Raw genomic sequence first — 22,445 nt, forward strand, 5'->3', positions numbered from 1 at the left:
GTTGTTATCCCATATTAACACATAACAAGAGATTTCAATCTGTTATTGAGTCATAATAGCTACTGGCACGGTGTTTTTTTGAGTAGTAACTGGTTGGAGAGCAACTTCTGGACATGTTCCTGCAGCAACACCCACTCTTCTAGGGAAAAGGATTATCAATGCAAATTACAGGGGTGTGTTTATTAAAGGTTACTAATTTGAAAAATGAAAAATTTGCTGAGATGAATGATTGGACCAAAGGAAGATTATAAGAAACATGGAAAGCAAAAGAGGTTTTTGTTAAAAGGGTGGCCTGGAATCTGTAATTGCTCATTTCTTTAGATTTATTCCAAAGTGCTTATTCAAACCTCCATTTTGAGATCAAGGACTTTTCTCAAGCTTCTTAAGTATTTGTATCAGAGATATCAAATCCATGGGTTCTTTTCCTTGTCATCTAAATTTCTTCTGGAATTGTGTACAATAATCAAAAGCCTTGAGAAACCAAGTACATACATCAAACTTAAACCTTTTCAGGAGCCAAAATCTTAATGTCTTTGGAGGGTGTGAGCACATCTGGGTCAGGATATGAATGAAATGCTTTTTGTAACTGACACAGAAAAGAAGCTTTTACAATTCCATTTTATATGAATGACACTCATTCAAAAATCTCCAGCACAGAGTACACTGTGATTCCTTCTGCTGCTGGAGGGTCTTCATTTTTGCATCTCCCATGACAAAAGCTTTGCTGAATGACAGTATTTTATCTTCCTTCTGCTTACTCATCTTCCTCTAGCTCAAGCTGAAAAACTATCCAAACCAACAAGTAGGACATTGATTCAAGCATCTATCCATAAACTAAACACAGACTAAAATTCAAGACTCCCCTGTCCCATGTAAATGACTTATTGGTTGCTTGAGGTTTCATAGGTACCCCTGCTATCCCTTTCTGAGCCAGTGAATAATTTCACAGCATTTTCAGTCAAAAGGAATGAGAGTACTCCCATCAAATTTAGGGTAACTAAAGTTTTAGCTCTCATCTTGAGATGGGAGAAATGTAGTTGTACCTCCTCATTACAAAAGGGTACCAGGTTTTCATAATTCTGAATAACTGCCTTGGATACAACTTGATGGAACTGGTACTTCCTTCTCCTCAGGAAAAAAAAAATCCCTGGTTACATCGTATTCAAAGACAGTGCTTAGTCATCCACCTTTAGGAATGGATTCTAGGTTGGGATTTCTCAAATAGGAGGAGGCTGCTATTCTGCTCTGTTCAGTCTGACACCCAGATATGGCTCAAGATTAAAGACCTACTGCTGCTCCCATTGTGTGCTACTGGTTCCTTATTTTACTTCACATACAGCTTGCATTTTAAAAATGTAAATTTCCTTCTATCGTTGACTACAAAATTTTTACAAAGCAGTTCATTACAGTTATCAGAAACCTACCTCCTTTTTTTGGACAGCACTTTCAAGCTAAAAATGCTTGAGAGATGCGTAAGGAAGAGCAAAAGAGTTACAGAGCTTAGGTAAATCACAGAAGAGTCAAACAGCTGATATTACTCCTCTGAACAGGAATTGACTTGTACCCAAATTGGAAATCACACCTTTGTCTTTGTGCTGGTTTTGGCTGGGATAATTTTTTCATGGTCCTTGGTGCGGGCCTGTATTTTGGATTTGTGCTGGAAATGCTGTTGGTAACAGAGGGATGTTTTTTGTTATTGCTCAGCACTGTTACATAGAACTGAGGCCTCCTTGCCCCAGCCCACCAGTGAGGAGGCTGGGAGAGGACAGAGCCTGGACAGCTGGCCCCAGAGGACTGGAGACATGTCCCACACCGTAGGGTCTCATGTTCAGCATGTAAATCTGAGGAAAGAAAGAAGAAGAGGGATATGTTCAGAGTGATGGCACTTTTCTTAAGTCATCATCCTGGGTGGTGGAGTCCTGCTTTCCAGGGGATAGCTCTACACTGCCCACGTGAAATGGTGAATTAATTCCTAGGTTTGCTTTGCTTGTACCTGTAGCCTTTGCTTTACCTATTGGACTATCTTTATCTGAATGCTTGAATTGTCTTTTTTTTCCCCCTCCTGATTCTCTTACCCAGCTAACCAGGGATCATTAAGCAAGTGGCTGTGTGGGGCTTAGTCTGGGATTAAACCACAACAGGAACTTGGAGTTCCTCTAAGAACTCAAGCATTGAAGTTGTAGTTTGGAGACTGATGTTGTGATTCTCTGCTGCTCTTGTGCTCTTGAAGCTGAATTCACTAAATATTTTAGGCAATCCCAAGAGCCTGTTTGGGTTATGGAAGCTAATTCCCAAGGACATCTGCAAATCCTGAGGAAGTGCTGCATCTCCTGCTCCTGAAATCACTCTCTGTGCTCAGCCCCTCAAGGAGGGCATGCAAGAGTTCTGCAAGGAAGTCTTCAGTTGCTTACATTATTCTTTATCCTGGTGAAATGATCTCTGGCCTGAACTTAGACTTTTTAATGTTTTAGTGTATAAATCGCATAGAAAATGGTGATAATTTTCTCTATAGATGGAATTAGTCCATCTAATTAATTAGTTATATCCAACAGTACATTTTCAGCACAGAGGTGGCAAGGTATAAAAATACAGTTTATGAAACTATCATGACTGTAACTTCTCCTGGATAACACCATTTTAGTGATCCCTGCTGCATTACTTGAATTTTCTGGGGTTTTAACACTAATTACTTATGGCTTTTAGCATGCCCCTTCCTGTTCATCTGCACCCTATTCCTCTGTTCAGGAATCTTTTGTTCATGGTAGAATTTTTTTACCGTGTATGAATATTCTGTATTCCTTCTTTCATACTGAAGCAGTTCTCATGTGTGGGCAGTTCTTCTATGAAGAAATCTTTGTAAAACTCTCCCCTGTCTTGTTAGGATCAATTCTGGATATGGTACAAAGGGAAAAAGATACTGGTAAAGATGGGTAAAGCAGATTGGAACCCTGCAGAGCTTTGAAGGATTTCTGGAAGTGAAGCTGTGAATGACCTATCATTAATAACAAAGGAAATAAGCAAAGTAGTTTTGGGATTTTTTTTCCCCCCAGAGATTAGGCCTTCTGATAAATTTCTTCACGTAAATTCCTGCATAGATTTCCAAATGCACAGAAAGATGATAAGTGAAAACTCATGTCTTGCATAATGCTGCTATATGGCATAATGTCACAATTTTGGTCTCAGTGTTTCAGCTTGGGAACCTTTATCAAGTTTTAGACATAGGCTATATTTTATGGAGAGAAATTAAATATAGCTGGGATGACTGTCTTCAGTCCGTGTTCTCCCTATGGGAACAGTTTGCACTGTATTGTCATTTCATTGTTCTAGTAATTCATTTTGTGTAATGTGAGTTTCCAGTTACACCAGGGTTACATTCAGGTTACACTTATTGTCTACTTGATCAGCCTTTGTTCTCTTCTGGTTTGAATGGAATTAGTTCCTAATTTTCAGTATTGGATAGTTTTGCCTTTTCAAAAATTTGCAACTCTTTTATTAATAATATCGAAGTACTCCGGCTACTAGAGCTGTGCTGTTTTAATCACAGTTGTAGTAAATCATGGTACAATTTTCTAGTGAAATGGAACTGTTTTATCAGTGTTTAAACTGAAACAGACAGTGATCATCATGCTATTTGTTTAACTGTACTTACCTGCTAATGTTGCTACCACTGCTACTAGATGCTTTTTTATTGAGGTGTCTGAGACCTTAATTATAATCTCTCTTTTTGCCTTTCCTACAATTAAATAATCTGTTATCATAAAGTTTGCTCTTTCCTCTTGTGCTATGGCTGGAGGCTTGATAGCCTGAGCTGTCCCTGAAATGCTACTGAATAGGTTCTCCTCCCTCAGCTGCTTTCAGAAACAGCAGCTGCCCTCTTGCTACACCTACACATCTCTTTGTATCCCCATTTGTTTTAACCATGGCAAGATAGCTTGACAGCAGCCTTGGGATTTTTTTTGCCTTTTTTTTTTTTCCCGGTGATTGGATTTCTGGATTCATATAACTTACTTATCCAAGCAGAGTAAAAAAAAAACAAAAAAAAGACAACCTTTCAGGAACCACTACAGCACTCTAGCCATCAGCCTCTAAGCATGTTTACCTGGAGGAAGTACCAGCTGGCAATTGTGACAAATTCTTTACTTTGACAATGAGATTCTCCAAATAAAACTTCAAGCATGCACCTGAATTTAAAATGGAAATCAGGAATCTCCAGCCCAAAGTATTAATCTGTTCAGAAACAGCACTGGTATGCACCTTGATTTTTCATTGCTAATGTACTTTCTTTTGAGGCCCTTCTGCTGAACTCCTATGTGGACACTTCTTTATTTATATACAAGTTGAAAAATATACCTGCATTAAGAAATCTCATTGGTTTTGCCTGTGTTTTTCATAGGTGTAGTCCTGAACCCCTATTTCTGTGGTACATGCAATATTTCTGAAGTTATCATAACCTGAAGGGGAGGGCATCAAATAAAATGATGACCCAAGAAGATGCTGCAGCTTGATTTTGAACACGTGACAGAAATTCATAAAAGGAATAGTTTTTTTATTGTATTAATTAAATTGCAGGGACTGTTAAGTTAAACTTAAAATAACCCTTTTAAAAGTTGTTGAGGATAATGAATTACCCAGGAGGAGTTAGAGCCTGCTGCTGCCAACTAAAGTGCTTGGAGACTTGAGATAGAAGCGAACGATAAGAAGCAGCTTTCATGCAGTCAAATAAATTACATGTTGGGCTTGGCTTAATCCTGGCAGCAGAATGATCTTGGGGGTTTTCCCTACATTATCTTGGTCTATGATTATGCAAATATCCTTTTAATGTAGCGACTCCTTAACAGGAAATTAGTCTCATACTTGCTCATACGCTCTTGCAATCAACAGACACTTGCTTGCAAAATCCTAGTGTGTCTGAGATACAAAAGACATATTAACTGTTTTAAGTACCAAAATTTTGCAAACAGACAATAACAGGACATGCCCAGATATGTCAGGGATGTAGCAGATGAATCAGGAAAGAGATGTTTGCTAACACAAAAATATTCCTGGGTTTGAAAGTTCAACCAGAATGCAAATGGTACTAAGTTTACATTTGGTTTCAATGATTGTAAGGAAAACACCAGAAGGGAAGAAAATCTTACAGAAAAGCAAGATTAAAACTGAATAAAACACGGAAATGAGAGAAAGCATGAAGACAAAAGAAATGGAATCCTTCATGTTAAGTGCCCAGCAACCTGCTCCTGCTGAGCCCAGGCAATGCGCAGTCGTCACTCACACACATTCCTTATCGCAGTGTTCTCAGGAACTGCCCTGCAGTGGGGACTGCCAGGGTAACCTGCTTTGTCTGGAGAGCAGGAACTAAAAAATGACATTATAAAACAGAGATTTCATCTGGAAAGACAGAGAACTGGTATCCTTTGGGAAGGGAGAAATTGGAGTCACAAAAATTGTGCTGTGTTACTTTTGGTAGTCTTAATGCACATTTGAGTAAGCAGGACAGCTCAGTTCTGATTTCTCAGGTTTGTAAATTCCTTCTAGGTGAAATCAAGTTATGTAACCTTTTTCTTAACTACAAGTTTCTAGCATGGGGAAAAAATACCAGTTAGGTATTTGATATCAAACTGGGACACAGCAGTGATTAAGCTGGCAGCTTGTACTCAAGGTGACCTTCTCTGTTTTTTTTCTATTTTAGTCCTGATTGAAATAAAGACAGCTACATCCTTGGAGTTAAGAGGGGAGCCTAACGAAATGAATCCCATAACTTTCCAATGGGATTTAGGGTAGTATCTGATTCATTCAAGGTCTTTTGAAACTCCCATCAAAGTGAACTGTTCAAGGCATGACCTTAAGGTAACAGTTCAATCAGCCACAAAATCTAGACATCCAGCTCTTTGTTTTAAATATAAAACTTATTCTTTCTTCTATATCCAGTATATTCTGTTTGTAATAACCAGAAATTACCATTAGAGAAATTGAAGCTAATCTGAGGCTCATTAAGGAGAGAGAATTTATGCTTAACTACTTAAATAAATTCCTGTTGATCTGGTTTCTGGAGATTAACCTGTAATTTTATCTGTCATAGATGGGAGAAACTTGCAAGTCCAACAGCACAGTCTCTTAGAGTTAAAAAACCCAACAGACATATATAAGTACAGAGAGTGTTTGTCAATGCTACTCAGAATATATGAATTTCCACAATTGCCCATCCAAATAAACACGTTCAATCTATTTTTTGTACTGAGCATTAGGCAGTCACTGGTTTTCTTTGACTGCTCTAGCAAAAACTAACAGATGCTAGATTAACTGTGAACTCTATAGGAAAAATTAAAAAATTTAATATTTGGAATTGCTTTTGATTTCAATAGAATAAAATCCTAAGAAATAGGCAATGGATGTTGTTCCACTAGAGGTTTTAACTCCAAAATAATTTTGCAATAGTCCATTCAGTACATGCTAAAACTCTGGCATTCATATTTAGCAGAAATACAGGCCTGTGCTAATCAAGTCAACCAACAGCCAGATTTTATTTACCATCCATTATATGAAGCAAAACCTTGAGCAGTACCAGGATAAATGCCTGAGAGCTCTTTTTCAGACTCAGGGACTTAGAAATTCACTCTTAAAAATCAGGTCAGTTAGCATTCTTCTGGAGTAATATTAAGCCTTTAACATTAAGTCTACTTGAAATTTGAGCAAATGTCCAGATCCATGAAGGCTTAGAGTAGTTGGTAGCAAAGTGCAAACACGGGCTCCTCTACACACTGTTACCAAAGTCTGTCTCAGCTCAGAGGGCTGTCCTTGGACACAACCTGGCTCTGTAAGGCACAACTTTCTATTTCACTAACAGGTAGGAAAACTAAACAAAACCAAAGCCTGCAAGGGTTCACCTCCCCTTAGAACAAATCTTAAATACAAATACAAAGTGGCTTGAAAAATGAAACATTTTCAGAGGTTTTTAAATTATTTTGAATTCAGGAAGGATTAATATCTAACTGTGTATTTTCTTCCACTCAGAATGAGAGCAATTCATTTAGAGTGTTCCAGGGATCTTTTTTCCCATTTGCCATCTTTTGTAAAATAGCAAAAAACTGTTACAAACCTGTTTGCCAAAATGTGTGGCAAAAAAAACAATTTAGAGGAAGGCTATTGGTTTATTTGTAATGTTCCACTAGTCAGTGGGCTTTATTAATGTTAATTTTTTAATTAAAATTTCAGAGTTGAAGAGGATGCCAATTGTTCAGGCATTACAGCACTTACAACAGAACGTATATTGGCATCGTAACTGCTTACAGTAAGTTAAGAGTTCTATCTCTTTAACATTTCAAGATCCTGTATTCTGCAGTTTTATTTCCTTCTTGGAAAGCAAGCAGGATGTTTGCTAGGAAGTTACTTTTATTGAGAAATGTTGGAACTTACTTAGCTTTTTGGATGAGCCATTTAAATGGGAATTATGTCATTCTGCCATGAGCCTATCTGGTGATACTAAACCTAGATAATCAGCTTTGGTGGAGATCAAGTCTTTGCTGCAAACATAGAAAAATACCTAGCTGGCTTATAAGTCTACTATTCACATCAGGAAAAGAGATAGACTTAAAAATTATGTGAGTCAAGAAGCTTTGAATCGTATGAGACATTTTCCTATTTTTGTTCTACATAATCGAGCTGAACTGCCCGAGCTTTCTGAGCACTTCAGGAAACAGTAATCATTTCACAAGGTTATGCAGCCACCAGAATTGTGAAGGCATTAATTTCTTTGATGAGGATTCATATGAGAAGATATGAGAAGGGTGCTTTTAACTAACTTCCAAATAATTGAATGGGAATCTGAGTATCTAGGAATCCTGTATGAAAGAACTTAACTACTACTGTAGAAATGATTTACAGATTTTAGAAAGGCTACAGAGCAAATTGCAGCTGCATGAGAAAGTGAATATTGTAACTAACACAACCCCAGAGGAATATATTTGGCAAAAAATACCTTTCCTTGTGAGTGTTCTTTTATGGTTTGTCTTTACATATGCAAAACAAAAAACCATCAAATGTAAAATGTTCTTCATCCTTATAAAACATCAGTATCATGGAACGATACAATTATCACCTATTCCAAAATCATTACAAGAATATCACACAAAGGTATTTTTTGCAAAAATCAGACAGTTAAATAAATAATTAAAGGCCACAATGAATAGATGGCAGCTAGATTTCAAGACTAATTGGATTGTCACGTGAAGAAGTTTTATTAGTACATCCACAGGGAAGAAAAGCTAAGAGAATTACTTTCTGCTTTCCTTTAAGATCAGTTGCACCTCTCAAGTCTTGAACACACTTCAGAGATATTTTATGTTTAAGTGAAGCAGCCTGTCCAAAGTCACCCTCTGGTCTAAAAAACAGCATTTTCACACAAGTTCTTACTGCAATCCACATACACTAGAAGATGTGGAATCACTGCAAACTATTTGCCACTGACAAACAAGTGTCTAATAACGAAAAAACATATCAATAAAGATATAGCCAACAACCTGTAGTTACTCAGTGATAATCATTATTTCACAATAACCAAGGTCCCCCAAGGTTAAATGTTGCACACTGCAGCTACAGAGGTACAAGAGGGAAGGGCAAACATGCCTAAGGTACACAAAACACTGACCTCAACTGTCATCCCCAGGAAAAGGGGGAAGTGGTGTCTGCCATCTCTGGCATCAGCCATTTCCTCTTGCCCTGGCTCTAGGTTCTCTTTGGACCCACCTTTGACTTGGTTCAGTGTTTTTATCAGTGGCTTAGTAGGAAATAATTGAAACAATTTTTCCCCCACTCCCACAGTAGTTTTATTTTAGGCTGAAGAGTTAATTCACCTCATGGAAGCTCCAAAAAAGTGCCAGAGATGATGGAAGGGGAAGTGGTGGGAATGCATGACCCCTAGCAGAAACCAGGGTCAGCTGGCACTTAGCCTGTCTCAGCTCACCCTCGGGACTGAGGTCTCAACACTCAACTAGAAAATTGGTCAATCGAGGCTTACACTGATGCCACCAGGGGGCCATTCCAGAAGATTTTAAAAGAAGACACTGTCATAATTATGTGAGACTGTTTTAATGAGCAGTTTGATTAAATCTACCTTGGAGGTGGAGGGGGCTAAGCAGAGGTCATAAAAAGGTGTTATTCAAAGTGAAGGAATTAAAAAAGGTAAGACCCAGAGCAGTCTCTCAGTAAAAACTGCAAAATACCTGCTATAAAATTTCCTTCTCATTATAATGACAATTAAAAGAATTTAAAAATACATATGCTACAGGCTTAATTTAAAAAAAGAAAAAAAACCCAAAACATAAACACGAGCATGGTATGAAGGAATCAACAGTTCAAACAATGCTTTAAACTTTATTAACTTCTAATTAAGGGGTTGTCCTCACTTTTTTCCAGAAGAATAAAAGCTACAATAGCTTTCAGAAAAGCAGACTTATTTCAAGTGAAATGATGTAGCATTAGGGCAGGATCAACAAGTGCAGGTTGTTGAAATATGAATTTTTAAGGCACGAAACTAAAATGTGGCATTAGTTCTCCAAAGTTTTTCAAAGTATTTTTGCATCTGCATTTTTATTCCTACTACTGTGGCATTTGGCAGGGCTTGGAAACTCCAATGATTGTTCAGTAGTTGGGATTTTTTAACTCTCCTTTAAGTCTTGGCTGTGTTTAATAGTTAGAAGTTCCTGCTGACATTTGTCAATCAGCTGAGGATCAGCACCCCCTTCTGGCTTCAACGGTGTGGGGTGAAAGCTGGAACTCCCATCGTCATGTAAGAAACCTGTACAGAAGAAACAAAGTAAAAGCAAAAACATTTTAAAACTTGTCACAATAAATAGGCAAAGGAATATTGATGCCACTACAGTAGCCCAACTTATTCAATTGCAGGGGCTGAGGAGTAATTTCAGAATGGCCCTTGTGGGCCATGAGGTAGCTTTGTGCAGGTGTGGCAGCCAGCGTGTCTCCATCACTGCAGGCAGCAGCAGCACCCTGAACACCTGCTAAGGCAGAGGCTCACTGACAGCACACCTCCTGCCCCACTGCTTCCTCCTCCAGGGTGGGCAGAAAGGCCCACCCTAAGGAGCCAAGTTCCTGTCTGTTCTGGGCTCATGTTGCCTGAGCAAGTACTTGTTATTAGCCTATCCTGTTTATTTACACCACTGCTTTGGTCAACAAATTCCTTTATAATCTCAGTACTGGTATCTTTAAATTTGTATTTTCCAACTCTGAAATGTTATGCTACCACTGCATTTTGCCATACCATGCTGTACATATGTGAGCATTGTTTCAGGTATCCTTCATGTAAAGTACACCCTGCTCATGTTATCTATAGGCTTCAACTTCAAAAATTTCTTATGAAAACTTTAAAAACTGATCATTGCTACACTGGAAAACAGAAAATCAATGTGATTTCCTTCATGAAGTAAACAGGTAACGGTAATCAGTGAAACACAAACCAGCCACACTGAAGGAAAAAAACCAAACCCCCTAAAACCCCCAACCAACGCACCACATAAGTAATATCACTGAGATGGTTTGAAATCAAACCTGTTCCTGCAAGAAGAAAAAATGTGAGTGTTCAGACATCTCTGTCCACATCAGCTCACTAGGCTCTGGCCTTTTTAGTCCAATGGCTTTTCTGGAAATGCTTGATATTATTTTGTTTTAAATCACGCTCCATGCTGTACATTGGCACTAAACATCCACTGGACATATCTAGCTATTAATATATATATATATATATATTGCTGCATTGTGTGGAAAAGGAGCACTATTTCAGGCATAGGCACAACTGCAGTGGTAATGGAGCAGGGTGTGGGGGGGAAGATGAGCAATACTGAAGTTTGCTGAGTGGGAAAGCAGACTGACGTGATGGCGTCATCTATAGTCTCTCCCTCCAAACAGATCATCCTTACAGATAAATTCACACCTGAGTATATATGTTGTTGACATTTACAAGATCCCATTTTCTCCTGCTGGATGTTTTGAAGGATCTAGCCCGTGCTGCTTCATCTGCACTGCGATATCAAACAAGTAGTCATAACATTCACACCTAAAATAAATAGGGAAAAAATGCAAGGTAAGTAAAGCTCAAGCCTTATCATGTTTTATGAAAATTAGTATTTTCCTTCCTTAAGATTTTATCAACAATGTGACAGTCTGACTGGACAGCTCTATTATTGTTTATTTCCAATGCTGAGGAATGGAAAGTGCCATTTTCCTACATAAAATTGATTTGCTGCATTTCCATCAGCAGATGAGGTAAATTCCAAAAATGGGACTAGGGAGGGCTACAAACAGTATTGGCAGGTGTCATATAAAAGCAGAGAATGCCTGCATGTTTTATATGAGGAGGGATTTGTTGACTTGTCTGAAAGGAAAATGTTGGCAACCGTATCAGCCAGCACTGATATGAAAAGAAAACCAAGCAATGGAATCATGGATGAATCCATTCCCAAAAACTCCCTATACATGCAGTGAGGCCTTAATATTCTGAATAATTGTCCATGGGCTGGAAATCTACATAGCATAAAGTTCATTAAGATCTTGAGGCAAGAGACAGCATATTCCTGCACTGTACTCACATGGTTTTGGCTTTTTCCCATGTCTCTCCCCATACATAAACACCGTGACGTCTGACCAGGACAGCACAAGAGTCTGGGTATTTTTCCATTGCACGTGCCATTCTCTCCTTGAGATCCTTCTCTTCTGGTGTATTCTCAATAATAGGAACCACTAGTGTATCATCATATCTATTAAAAAAAAAAATTCATGTATTTAAAAAACCCCTGTGCTTGGACGTATGAAACTTTTCCCTAGGAAAGAAATTATCCTCTGACTGATGTTAAATTCTCAGCAGCAGATTTTATTCTCTTCTCTTGTGAGTCATGCTGTAGCATTGGAATTCTCAGGAACATCTCTCACTCCCAAACACATATTATGCTGGCAATACCTGAGCTACACTTGAGGCACAAAAAGAAAACAACACTTTAGCCTATTAGGTGTAGCTGTTTATTCCCATATCACTTTGCAGTTGGGTCCCTTTACAACTTTTTCAAACTTTTCATCCTGTACTGGCATCATCTTCAAGTTTTACCTCAGATTAAATTATTTAAAAGAATCATATCATATAGAAGGAAATGAAGCTGTTTGCTGGAGAGCAGAAAAAAATTCATTTAGGTAATCCAAAAAGCCCCTGGAAGATTGTCCTGCTAAGGCATATAAATAGAAAGTAGAGTCAACACATGAAAAATAAATCCTCTGTGATGGAGTCATTGGTGGGCTACATGTGATCTTAAGAGAGCCTGAGAACCCCAGCTCCAAAAACAAGATGATGCACGTTACACAGTGGAACTTGCCTAAGAGTTTCTTCTGAAGGAGGACTGGGATATTTGGCATTGTTTGAACCTTAATTAACACTAGCAGAAACTTGTTTAAATAGTTTTAATAAGTCCCCAGTTCAGGTTCAGATTTATCATTGAGATCACATAGATATTTCACGAGTGGATGCTAGTAGCACTTTCTTTTGTGAAACACGGGAAGAAAGCAATGGTAAAAAAACCCAACACAAACAGCTTGTATCTGAAATCAAATATTCAGAAGATAAAGTCTCATCTCTTACGGCTCTCAATGCTGACACTTTCTCAAGGAAGGCTATAAAAATAGTGAATGAAGAAACTGAGGTGGCATTTGAAGCTCTACTTTGACTCTTATAAATCTGGATCACTAAAATTACTCTTGTAGTGCTCGTTACTAATGAGGCCAAATGAGTTAATGGATTGGCTTCCTAGGTTCTGCTTTCTGCTTGAGCTTGGAAGCTGATATAAATATTATACCTGATTCCTAGCCAGGACCATAAGCTTTCTGTCAAAAACTAATACCTAAAAAATGTCAAGAAGACTCTGAACGAACTAAATACTTGGGATCTCTTTTTTTAAAATTGAAATATAAGCAGCCTATGTTTATTCAAACATGGATGTAAAATACCTTGTGACAGTTTGACTTTCAAACCTGTTTACTACTGATCTAATGCTCCTTCTATGGAAATCAAAGGTAAAACGAGTGTGAGATCACTGGAGTCAAATTCAGGCCAACATATACTTCTGATTATTCTATCTGTAGCATTTTCCTGGACAGCTTCCAGAAAAGATTTATGTAACTAGAAACAACATGCAATCCCTTTTTTGAAAAGCGCCATTTTGTATTTTGAATCCTAAGTCCCACTTTTCTTTTGAATTCAGTGGGGAGACTTGTGTGAGGCAAGCCAGTGGCATCAGTCTAGTGTGAATGAACACGTGCTTATGAGCCATATAACCTGGAGCTTTGCTTTCTTGGGTTTTTCTGGTAAATTAATAGAATGACACAGAAAGCTTGGAGGTATGGAACCCAATAAATACAATGTTGCCTGACTAACATTTATGAGTGCTTGAGAGCTCAAAATGCATATAAAATTTTTTTGTGGATTTTTAAAAAAACAATGTTGTTAGACAATTGAGTACAAGGGCTTGTATTTTACCACATTAAAAATGCACATGCTAATGGTGACAAGAAAGTAAAGTTGGCAGGTCAACCAAAATGGAATAAAATATGCCTGGGCGAAAATCACATCATATGGCTTGCTCCCTTGCCAAAGGGCAAGAGTTAGATACAAAAATTAACATCAAAAAGTGGAAAGAATTTAGCATTTCAATTTCTCATCTCCTTGTCACATGTTATATAAATGTTTGCAGATCCCAATTCAACACTCTGTGGGTGGAGACCTCAAAACAAGCCATCACACATAATTTGGAATAACTCAGCACTTACCTCAGAGCTCATCCTTGAAAAGTAATAACATTATCTTTAATGAGCTGTTTATTCTGAATTTTCTTTCAAACTCTGTCAAGTAAATCTGAAATCCTCTACTCTCTTAACATGCCCTAAACTAGCACAGGCAGTGATTTGTGAAGTCCACCCAAATGTAGTTTGGAAATGCTACCAATCCAACCTGGTGCTGGCTGGCTCCAGCTTCAGCTGAATGTTACATAGATGTGGTAACATCTCAGGATGTAGCTCTTTATTGGGTTTCTTCCTGTAGCTCAACAGACCACAGCAGCCTTGGCATTACAAGATTTTATCTCAGATCTCTTACACAGGCTTCAGATCTTATAGAAAACCAGTGGTGACTCATTCATTCCAGAGGTCTTTTTACTTCTTATTCTTAATACTTTGTATTATACACTTTCAAGTATATAACTCAAATGACTTGTACTGATATTGCTGAAAACAAATTATCACACCTCTTCTCCTAAATGTAGAGAAGTACCTGTAATAGCCTCCTGAAGTACACTTCTGGATTCCTTTTATCATCTCCTGATGGGTAATAGAGAACTCACTCCCTGGGTAAAGAAGGGTAGCCATAACAGCAGCCTTGGAATGTGTATGGATCACTGCGCCTGCCCCTAGGAGCAGAAAAAGAAAATTTAGAATTAATTTTAAAATGTGTCTATTAAGAAAATTTTATTCACATACTTGATTCATTTCCTTTGATTAGGCATCTTAGCAAATGTTGATCTGCTGTATGAGAGGAAAAAATATACAGCAACTTAAATGAAGGTATGAGATAAATACTCATAAAAGGGATAATTATGGATTGTCTTAGTGACACATTCCAGGAGAGACACTGCTTGTACAAATTCAAGCAGAAGCACTACTTGTACATTTCTTTCCATACTAAAATGACTGAGACACTCTTAATTTTATCAGAGTTCTGAGGTTATAAAGAATTCCCAAACTTATTTGTTAAATGAAAGTTTAAAGCCTTTTACTTTCTTTTTATGTTTTCCTCAATTATCTGCTGATTCTCTGAAAAAAGTTCATCATCTTATTGTGTCATGATGGAAGATAGGTAGACAATAATTATAATCTTCTTATAAAGATGCAATGTTGTTATTTCTTGAGGACAAATGTAAGCTGCTTGTGCAGAAAGACCAGAAGAGACTCCCTAAATCCTTTCTAAAATAACAGATGTAAATTTTGCATGACATCAAATGCTCTCTATTTACTATTTACCTGCAAAAGAAAAGTTTCATACTTTTTTCACCTATTCCAAATTTATAGCTGTTAATCTCACCCAATGGAGGCAACAGGATTCAAACCGTAAGAGCTGAATTGGCAAAACCACTGATATAAAACTGCTGTAATCCTGGGCTTCCCCTGCAACCTACCAATACTCTGCACTAAAATCAGTGCTGAAAACACGATCACAGGCATAGCTACAAGAGAAGATTAAACTGCAAGTGATACTGACAGGATGTTACTATGGATTATATCCCACTGTATATATACCTTTGCAAATCAATTTATTTTATACTTTAATGTTTATTTCACTGTAATTTCTATGTATAAAGAACATGGTACTGAATAGCAATTTTGTGGATGTACATATACAGTGTTTCAGTCACTGCTGAATTGCAAACATTGCTACATACCTCTCATAGTGTAGGCATTCATAAAAAGAGGTGTGCACTGGCTTTTCTTTAGTTTCTTGTGCAGTGGAGGACCACTGATGTCCTGTTCATTCATGTCACAAACAAACATATCTTCTGGCTGTAAGAAAGAAGAAATTATTTTGATCTGTGATAATTTTGTTTGATATTTAACTTCAAATACTTTTGTTTTCCCTCTAGGGAAACAAATATATACAAACCATGTATTTAATACAGAATGTGATTTGAACTTTGTAAAAGTGCTGCAATGCTCCACATTTATTCCAGCTTCTAATAGTACTTAACTAATATTGTGTAGTGGAAATTAGTATTAGGTACTCTTTTTCCTCTGACTGCTGCCATGCAGATATTTGTAAAACTACAATCTTCTCAGAAAGGAGATAGTGTAGCTGAGTAATAACAACTGATGAAAAGGAAAAGGAGCAACTGATTCAAAATAAGAAATGTAGATGTACTTTTTCTTCCCTACTTAAAAGAACCAACAAGTTTTTGAGTTTGACACAAGTTAAACTCAAAAAATAATACATTTAACTTGTAGTACTATTTATTTTTAAACTTTGTTTTTAGTAGCTTTACATTAATGTCAACTTTGCATCAATTAGCTATTCATAATAGTACAAATAATTGTTCAGGACAGTAATAAAATTTTAATGTTATTTTAAAAATCAGTGGAAAATACAATTTTACAGGAAAATACAAATACAGGAGATTTCCTCACTGGCTGCACTTAATCCTCTGTTACTGCAAGCACAGACCAGAGCATCGTGGTTATCTTACATACCTTTGCCTGCCTTACTTCTCCACATCCCCAGCAAACACTGCTCTAAGAACCCAAGCTTTTATCAGTGAAGAAATTCCTTTCCCTCCTCACTGTATTTATCCTCAGATTTATGAGATGACAAATCCTTTCCATGTATTACTCTATTTGGGGGGAGTTCCTGCTGTCATAACATAGGTATCGTTTGCTGTTCTCCCCTCCTCTTACATTCTGGGATTTTTGGAAAGCAGAGAGAGAGACAAGGTCACCTTTTTATGGGGAGAGCCCATTTATTTATGGAGAATATCAAGACAAATATTTGCAATCACTCAAACGAAAATAAACAGTGATGAGGTGTTAATGTCTATTTACAGGTAACTTGAAACTGTAGCCAGACAGGTCTAGCCAACCAAGCCTGACAAAGAACAAAGCTGGACTGGAGTAATGCTCCACTCTCATGCTGCTTTATGTTAATTTAAAGCAAGGAGAACATCAAGACTGATCTACACTGGCCACTGAAACACATACTGGCTTGCTATGATAGAGAGTACTGGGAGAAATCAGCAGTTGTTTCAGTAATGTAGTCAATAGTATAACAAGTTTGTAACTTCACATTAGGAAAAATGAAACTCTAAACAAAGGCACTTTCTTCCATCTGAAGATGAGCTCTGAGATAAAAGCACAGTTTAACACACCTGTATTCTTTCCTTTTGGACTCCTGAAGGAGCGATGTAGATTTCATCTCTAGGAAAAGTAGCAGATGAGAAAAATCAGTAAACACAGTAGAGCAATGACTGTTCCACTGGACAGGCATTCGAGCTCTTGAGCCACTGAAAAGGAAATAGCAAATCTAGACCCTCACAATTAAAAAACTTTCTTGTTCTTCCCATACACTGACAAGTAGATAGTTTTCAAATTAGAATCAAATTGTACAATAAATTGTAAATAAAATCTTTAACTTGCAGGGGTACAAAACCCTGCTTTCAACTTGACAGAAATTTGAAACACATGTAAGAAGTGCAGCCTTATTTTTCCAACAAAGAAAAACAGCTTCTCCCTGCAGTAACTCAAACTCAAATCCCTAGAATTCAGAATAAAAATTAAAGGAGAAATTGCAAACAGATACTGATCTGTTACAAGGCAGGGGACAAAACCAGAACATAAAAATCCATAAACTATCTATAAACAGTAATAATTATCTGCAACAATCAACACTGTAAATATATATATTTTTAACTGTGCAGGTTAGGTTTCTAGTGCAGTTCCACGTTTAGTTGTGTTGATAAAGAGACAGCATGAATTCAGTGCAATTAAATGACTGAAATTTAAGTAAACGTGCATCACTTCCTGCAAGGACTACATGAACAAAAAACTGTAAAAACTGATTGAAACTAAAATGATTTCAAGATGGTACTGCATTATTTTCTTAGCACAAAACCCCCAACTATATTCTCTCTCTGAATTGCAATCATTATTGGGCTTCAGCAGTTACGTACTAAATTCAGGAGCACAGAGACATCTAGTGAATAATTAGTCAAGTTACAGACACATTTCCTATGGACTATGGGATTTTTGTAGTTTTGGACAAGAGTATTGGAGCTGGAGAAAGGTCTGGAGCACATGTCTTGTGAGGAGCAGCTGAGGGTGTTTAGCCTGGAGAAAAGGAGGATCAGGGGTGACCTCACTGTTCTCTACAACTGCCTGAAAGGAGGCTGTAGTCAGGTGAGGTTGGTCTCTTTTGCCAGGTAACCAATGACAGGCAAGAGGAAATGACGTCAATTTATATCAGGAGAGGTTTAAATTGGATATTAGAAAAATGTCTTCACTGAAAGGGTTACCAAGCATTGGAATAGGCTTCCCAGGAAAGCAGCCGGCTCACCATCTCGGGAAGTTTTCAGAAGAACTTTAGGCATGGTGCTTAGGAATGTGGTTTAGAGGAGAACTTGGCAGTACTAGGTTTATGGTTGGACACTCGATGACAACAAGGATTTTTACCAATCTAAACAATTCCATGATTTAAATTCTTCCAAAAATAAAACTCTTAAGATGATGTGCTATTCCTAGTGGTAAAATGTCTGTGAAGCACAGAAAAACGTGGCTTTATCATATTTGTAATTTCTGACATTCATGAATTAACACTGCCGGCATTGCATTAATTTAGTCTTGATTCATTTGTATGAGCAAGAAAAGAAATCAAGTGGCAAACTTATGACAGACACAGATTTTTTATTTTTTAGAACTTAACCAGAAAGAGAAAATCTGATGATAAAATAAAGTCTTCAAATACAAGATACCTCACAAAGAATTCTACATCCAGTTTTAACAAACTATGCCAAGTCCAAATAGGCATTTTTTTCCTTGATAGTTGATATGAACTGCACAGTGAGTACTGCTGATTAAGATTACCTGGTAAAAACAGTTGTTATGTTTGAATCAAATTTCAACTGTTCCTGTACATTTTCCTTTTTTAACAATGCCAAGTAAAAAAGCTGTAGAGCTACAAAGGAAAACTATATCACTATATTAGTGCATTCTCCAGTAGTGCCATTTGTCTTGCCAAAACCAAGAGGAGCTGCACTGGAATGACAAAGAAAATAGGCTACATTTAGGTACTGATAACAAATTAGCGCTAGAAAGATCTTCTCACAGAATTTACCCTCTTTTAGTTCATCTCATGATTATTACTGTTGTGGCTTTCCTTGCGAAATCAAGCAGGGAGGTGACATGAAAAGCACAAAGTCCAAAGAACACAAGTATGAGCATTTATATATATACCTTTGAATAGCAATGGTTGTTTGTGCATGCATGCAAGTGTATAGCAGAAAAACGAGAGGTCAGATACTGTCAAGATTGTGTTACAACCTTGTGACTGGGTACAGAATTGCAGGCACTGTGCAAGGTTCTTTGCAGAATGAGGACCTATCTTTTTTTCAGTGGCCGCTGAGAGGAGCTCTGTTCCCACTAAAAGGATTGGAGATTGTGAAAAGGTGGGAGACAGGCAAATTAAAACACAAAGTGGTGCTTCCTCGTACGAGACAAGGACCAAAAATTGCTGGTTCCTGTCGTGCTTTAATTATTTGTATTTTTACATTTTAAAGTATTTTTATAATTTAGAAATTACCTCAGTGGAACAGTAATTTCCTTCTTAGAGGAAATATAAAATACATCCAGGGTGAGACTGATCTTATTTAACCACAGACATTTGAAAGCTGTGTGCCTGATGTAACCCACTCTAAATTCCATAGTCAGTGAAATGAAAAAGAGGGAACACATTGTTCTTTAAAGGCAATTCATCTACCTTAAAAAAGGTAGGAAAGGGACAGGATAAGGTCACTTTCTGAAGCTGTCTCTCCCTATTGAAGGGTCTGCAATGATTAATTCAGACTATTCACCTTCCTCCTATAAGGGTAATTTTGGCATACTGCTCATTTCCCCCTCTAACTTCTCGCTCACTCTTGAGCTGCAAACATTTCTCATGGAACTGAAATGCCCTCACCAAGGACTAAACGCAGCCACTTCTCTCTCACCACCACATTATTTCTCTTTCATCATTACTTACCCATGCTTCAAGCTGATTCCTCCACCAGTTCCCGTTACCCAACCTAAACCATAAAAAAGTCTACAAAGCTCAGGGATAAGATTCCTTGGATGTAACCCATCCTAAAAAGAAAATAAATAAATCAATGAGAAACTATCAGGAACACCTCACACCTAAGAATTCAAGCTCTCAAACTGAGTTTAAAGGATTAGTACTTTCATACTGCAGCAAAATGGTCTAATTTATGCTAATGAACTTCAATTACAAAATAAATGCATGTTTACACAATGCCCTTAATGCTCTGCCAGGGACATCACACCTTGAAACAAACAAAACCCCCAAATAAGCTGTATATCTGACTATCCTTCACAGGAAAGATCTCATCTAAAAATTATTTGAGTGCAGTGGCCCATAGACATGACACCAGTAGGATTATGGACAATTGCACAAAAAAAGGGAAAATAAATGCATCTAACATTATCAATTTTTAAAAGCTTGACTAATGGTTTTCCTGTTAAATCAGGTTTTTCTGTAGGTTTATTTTGCTTGATTTAAAAATTTCAGTAGATCAGACTTTATTAGACAATACACATTTTTAAACAGCACTCAAAAATACCACAGGAAATACATGCAAATTATTTTATCAACTTTACATTCATACATTTTTACTACACAAAGCTACTTTATATGCAGTTTAGTCAGAAAGAAAATTGCATTATTTTAATATTTCTTTAGAAGGAAAAAAAAATCTTGTATTTTTTCCATATTCCATTGTTTATTACATGAATATCCACATTTATATATTAACCAAAGGTATCTCTGGCGTCAGAGGTAAGGTTTTTACCTACATTAGCACAGTAAAACAGCTGCTTTTATGGTGTGCTTTTATGTAGGATTCCTTTTTTTATTGCAGCAACTAGAAGCTTTAAAAGTTTTTCTAAAATGACAGATGGTTAGCTGCACTACTGCTAACATAGTCATTAATGCCCATCAAAAACATTTCCAAGAAAAATATTTTGTTTAGCAGCAAGAATCCACATTGGGGGGGAGTATTTTGTCAACACCAACAGAATAGAGACCAAAGCAAAAGCAGCACACAGCAAAAATGGCAGGCAGGCGGTTACTTGGTGCCAATACCTTTGCTGAGGTGTTTAGAAAGAAGTGCTTCCAGGTGGTGTTGGATTTGCAGAACTAAGGGTGGGGAGGCAGCATGGAACAGGAGCACGAGGCAGAGGCAGTGGAGAGTGGGAAGGTGAATTAATGGAGATGGCAGCCTGAATTGCTGGAGGGGCACATTGGACAACGTTTGGAATCTCCTACTCTAACCTCATCTTTACAACCTCCAGTGACAGTGAGATTTGCTCTCTCTTACCAAAGATGAAATGATGACATGCAGGAGATGGTTTTCCCTCTCACCTACAATGTGACAATGTTTTATGTATCACAAAAACTCAGTTTGCTGCTCTGTTTTTGTACTGTTTTGTTTTTAATGAACTGGATTCTTTCCCACTTTCCTGGTAGGCCACATTATCTAGGCTGCTGATACCTCTCATCTCCCTGCTGTCAGTTCTGGCTGGTTTTGAAGCTTGGGCTGGTCTCCCCACCAGTGTCACACAAACTGGAGAGGTGTTCTGAGCCTTGTCCAGGCAATGCCTCCATATGCTCAAAGTCTGATGAAGCACAGCACTGCCAGCTCATGTTCTGGTTGTGATAATACATAAAACCCCAATCAAAGACCAATTAAAAAAAAAAATCACAAAACAAACCTAAACAACTCCAGTTAACATAGAGCCATGAGTCCTGTAGATGCCCGACGGACAGCAGGCAACATTCTGGAAATTGTACTAAATTTTACAACACGTTTATATAGATGCACAGAATAGCCAGGGTTGGAAGAGACCCTTGGAGACAATTCAGCGCAATCCCCCTGCCAAGGCAGGGTCACCCAGAGCAGGTGACACAGGAAAGCCTCCAGCTGTGTTTTCAATGTTTCCAGAGGGGGAGACTCCCCGACTCCCTTGGGCAGCCTATTCCAGCGCTCTGCTAGCCTCAGCGTAAAGAAGTTCTTCCCCGTGTTGAGGTGGAACTCGTATTTTAGCTTATGAACATTGCTCCTGGAAAGCCGGACACTGGCTCCGCCTGGATCTTCCTGCCTGAATTTCCTGCCGGCCGCCGGGGCACGGTGCCAGCTCAGTCAACGTGCCATCCACCGGTACTCTCAGGGCCTCCCTGCTAATTAGCAGCTGGGAACTGCTGGCCAGTTAACAAGGTTCAAGAGCAGCCCAGCCCCCGCAATCGCGGAGGGCTCTCGGAGCGGTGGCGCGGCCCCGCCGCCCCCCGGCCCCGTTACCTGCGCCGCGTCCCCGCCGGCGGCCGCCATGGCGCGGCCAGAGTGGGGTCCTTGCTCGGGGGCTTCTTTGGGCGGCCGCGCGGGCGCCTGCGGAGCGCTGGGCATCCCCGGCCGTAGGCACCGAGCCGAGCCGCGGCGGGCGGGATGGAGAAGCCGCTGCTCTCCCCCCGGGCCGGGAGCCGACAGGGACTAGAAAAGATGTGGGTGCGCCCCGAGGACGAACAGCCAGGCCGGGCCGCGCGACTGCATTTGCCCACGCCTGGGGCGATCGAGGCGGCCAATCCCACGGCAGGTGCCGCA

The 22,445-nt window shown here is 38.5% G+C and overlaps 2 protein-coding genes across 3 annotated transcripts in view; one reads left to right on the forward strand and one right to left on the reverse strand.

Moving 5' to 3' along the window:
• PDHX (pyruvate dehydrogenase complex component X) overlaps nt 1–22,445 on the forward strand; it is a 92,944-nt gene that overhangs the window by 37,142 nt on the left and 33,357 nt on the right. For both annotated transcript variants that reach the window (XM_050975753.1, XM_050975752.1), the window contains exon 2: nt 7,213–7,288. The gene's annotated coding sequence lies outside the window, so the exon portion shown is untranslated. The remainder of the gene's footprint in view (nt 1–7,212; nt 7,289–22,445) is intronic.
• APIP (APAF1 interacting protein) lies at nt 9,350–22,368 on the reverse strand. The gene is made up of 8 exons (XM_009102162.4): nt 22,146–22,368; nt 19,817–19,917; nt 16,953–17,001; nt 15,483–15,600; nt 14,318–14,453; nt 11,598–11,765; nt 10,943–11,065; nt 9,350–9,793 (listed from the first exon to the last, which is right to left on the reverse strand). Exons 1-7 carry the CDS (start codon nt 22,248–22,250, stop codon nt 10,966–10,968), a joined length of 777 nt encoding a protein of 258 aa, XP_009100410.3. The 5' UTR covers nt 22,251–22,368; the 3' UTR covers nt 9,350–9,793; nt 10,943–10,965.

Source organism: Serinus canaria, chromosome 5, assembly GCF_022539315.1.
Source record: "Serinus canaria isolate serCan28SL12 chromosome 5, serCan2020, whole genome shotgun sequence".
NCBI lineage: Eukaryota > Metazoa > Chordata > Aves > Passeriformes > Fringillidae > Serinus > Serinus canaria.

Coding starts and splice junctions, on each gene's coding strand:
- APIP (XM_009102162.4), bottom strand. CDS start 22,250: ATGCCCAGCGCTCCGCAGGCGCCCGCGCGGCCGCCCAAAGAAGCCCCC. Junction 14,454..15,482: donor GAATGCCTACACTATGAGAG/GTATGTAGCAAT, acceptor TTCTGCTCCTAG/GGGCAGGCGCAGTGATCCAT. Junction 11,766..14,317: donor ACTTCAGGAGGCTATTACAG/GTACTTCTCTAC, acceptor TTTTTTTAATAG/ATATGATGATACACTAGTGG.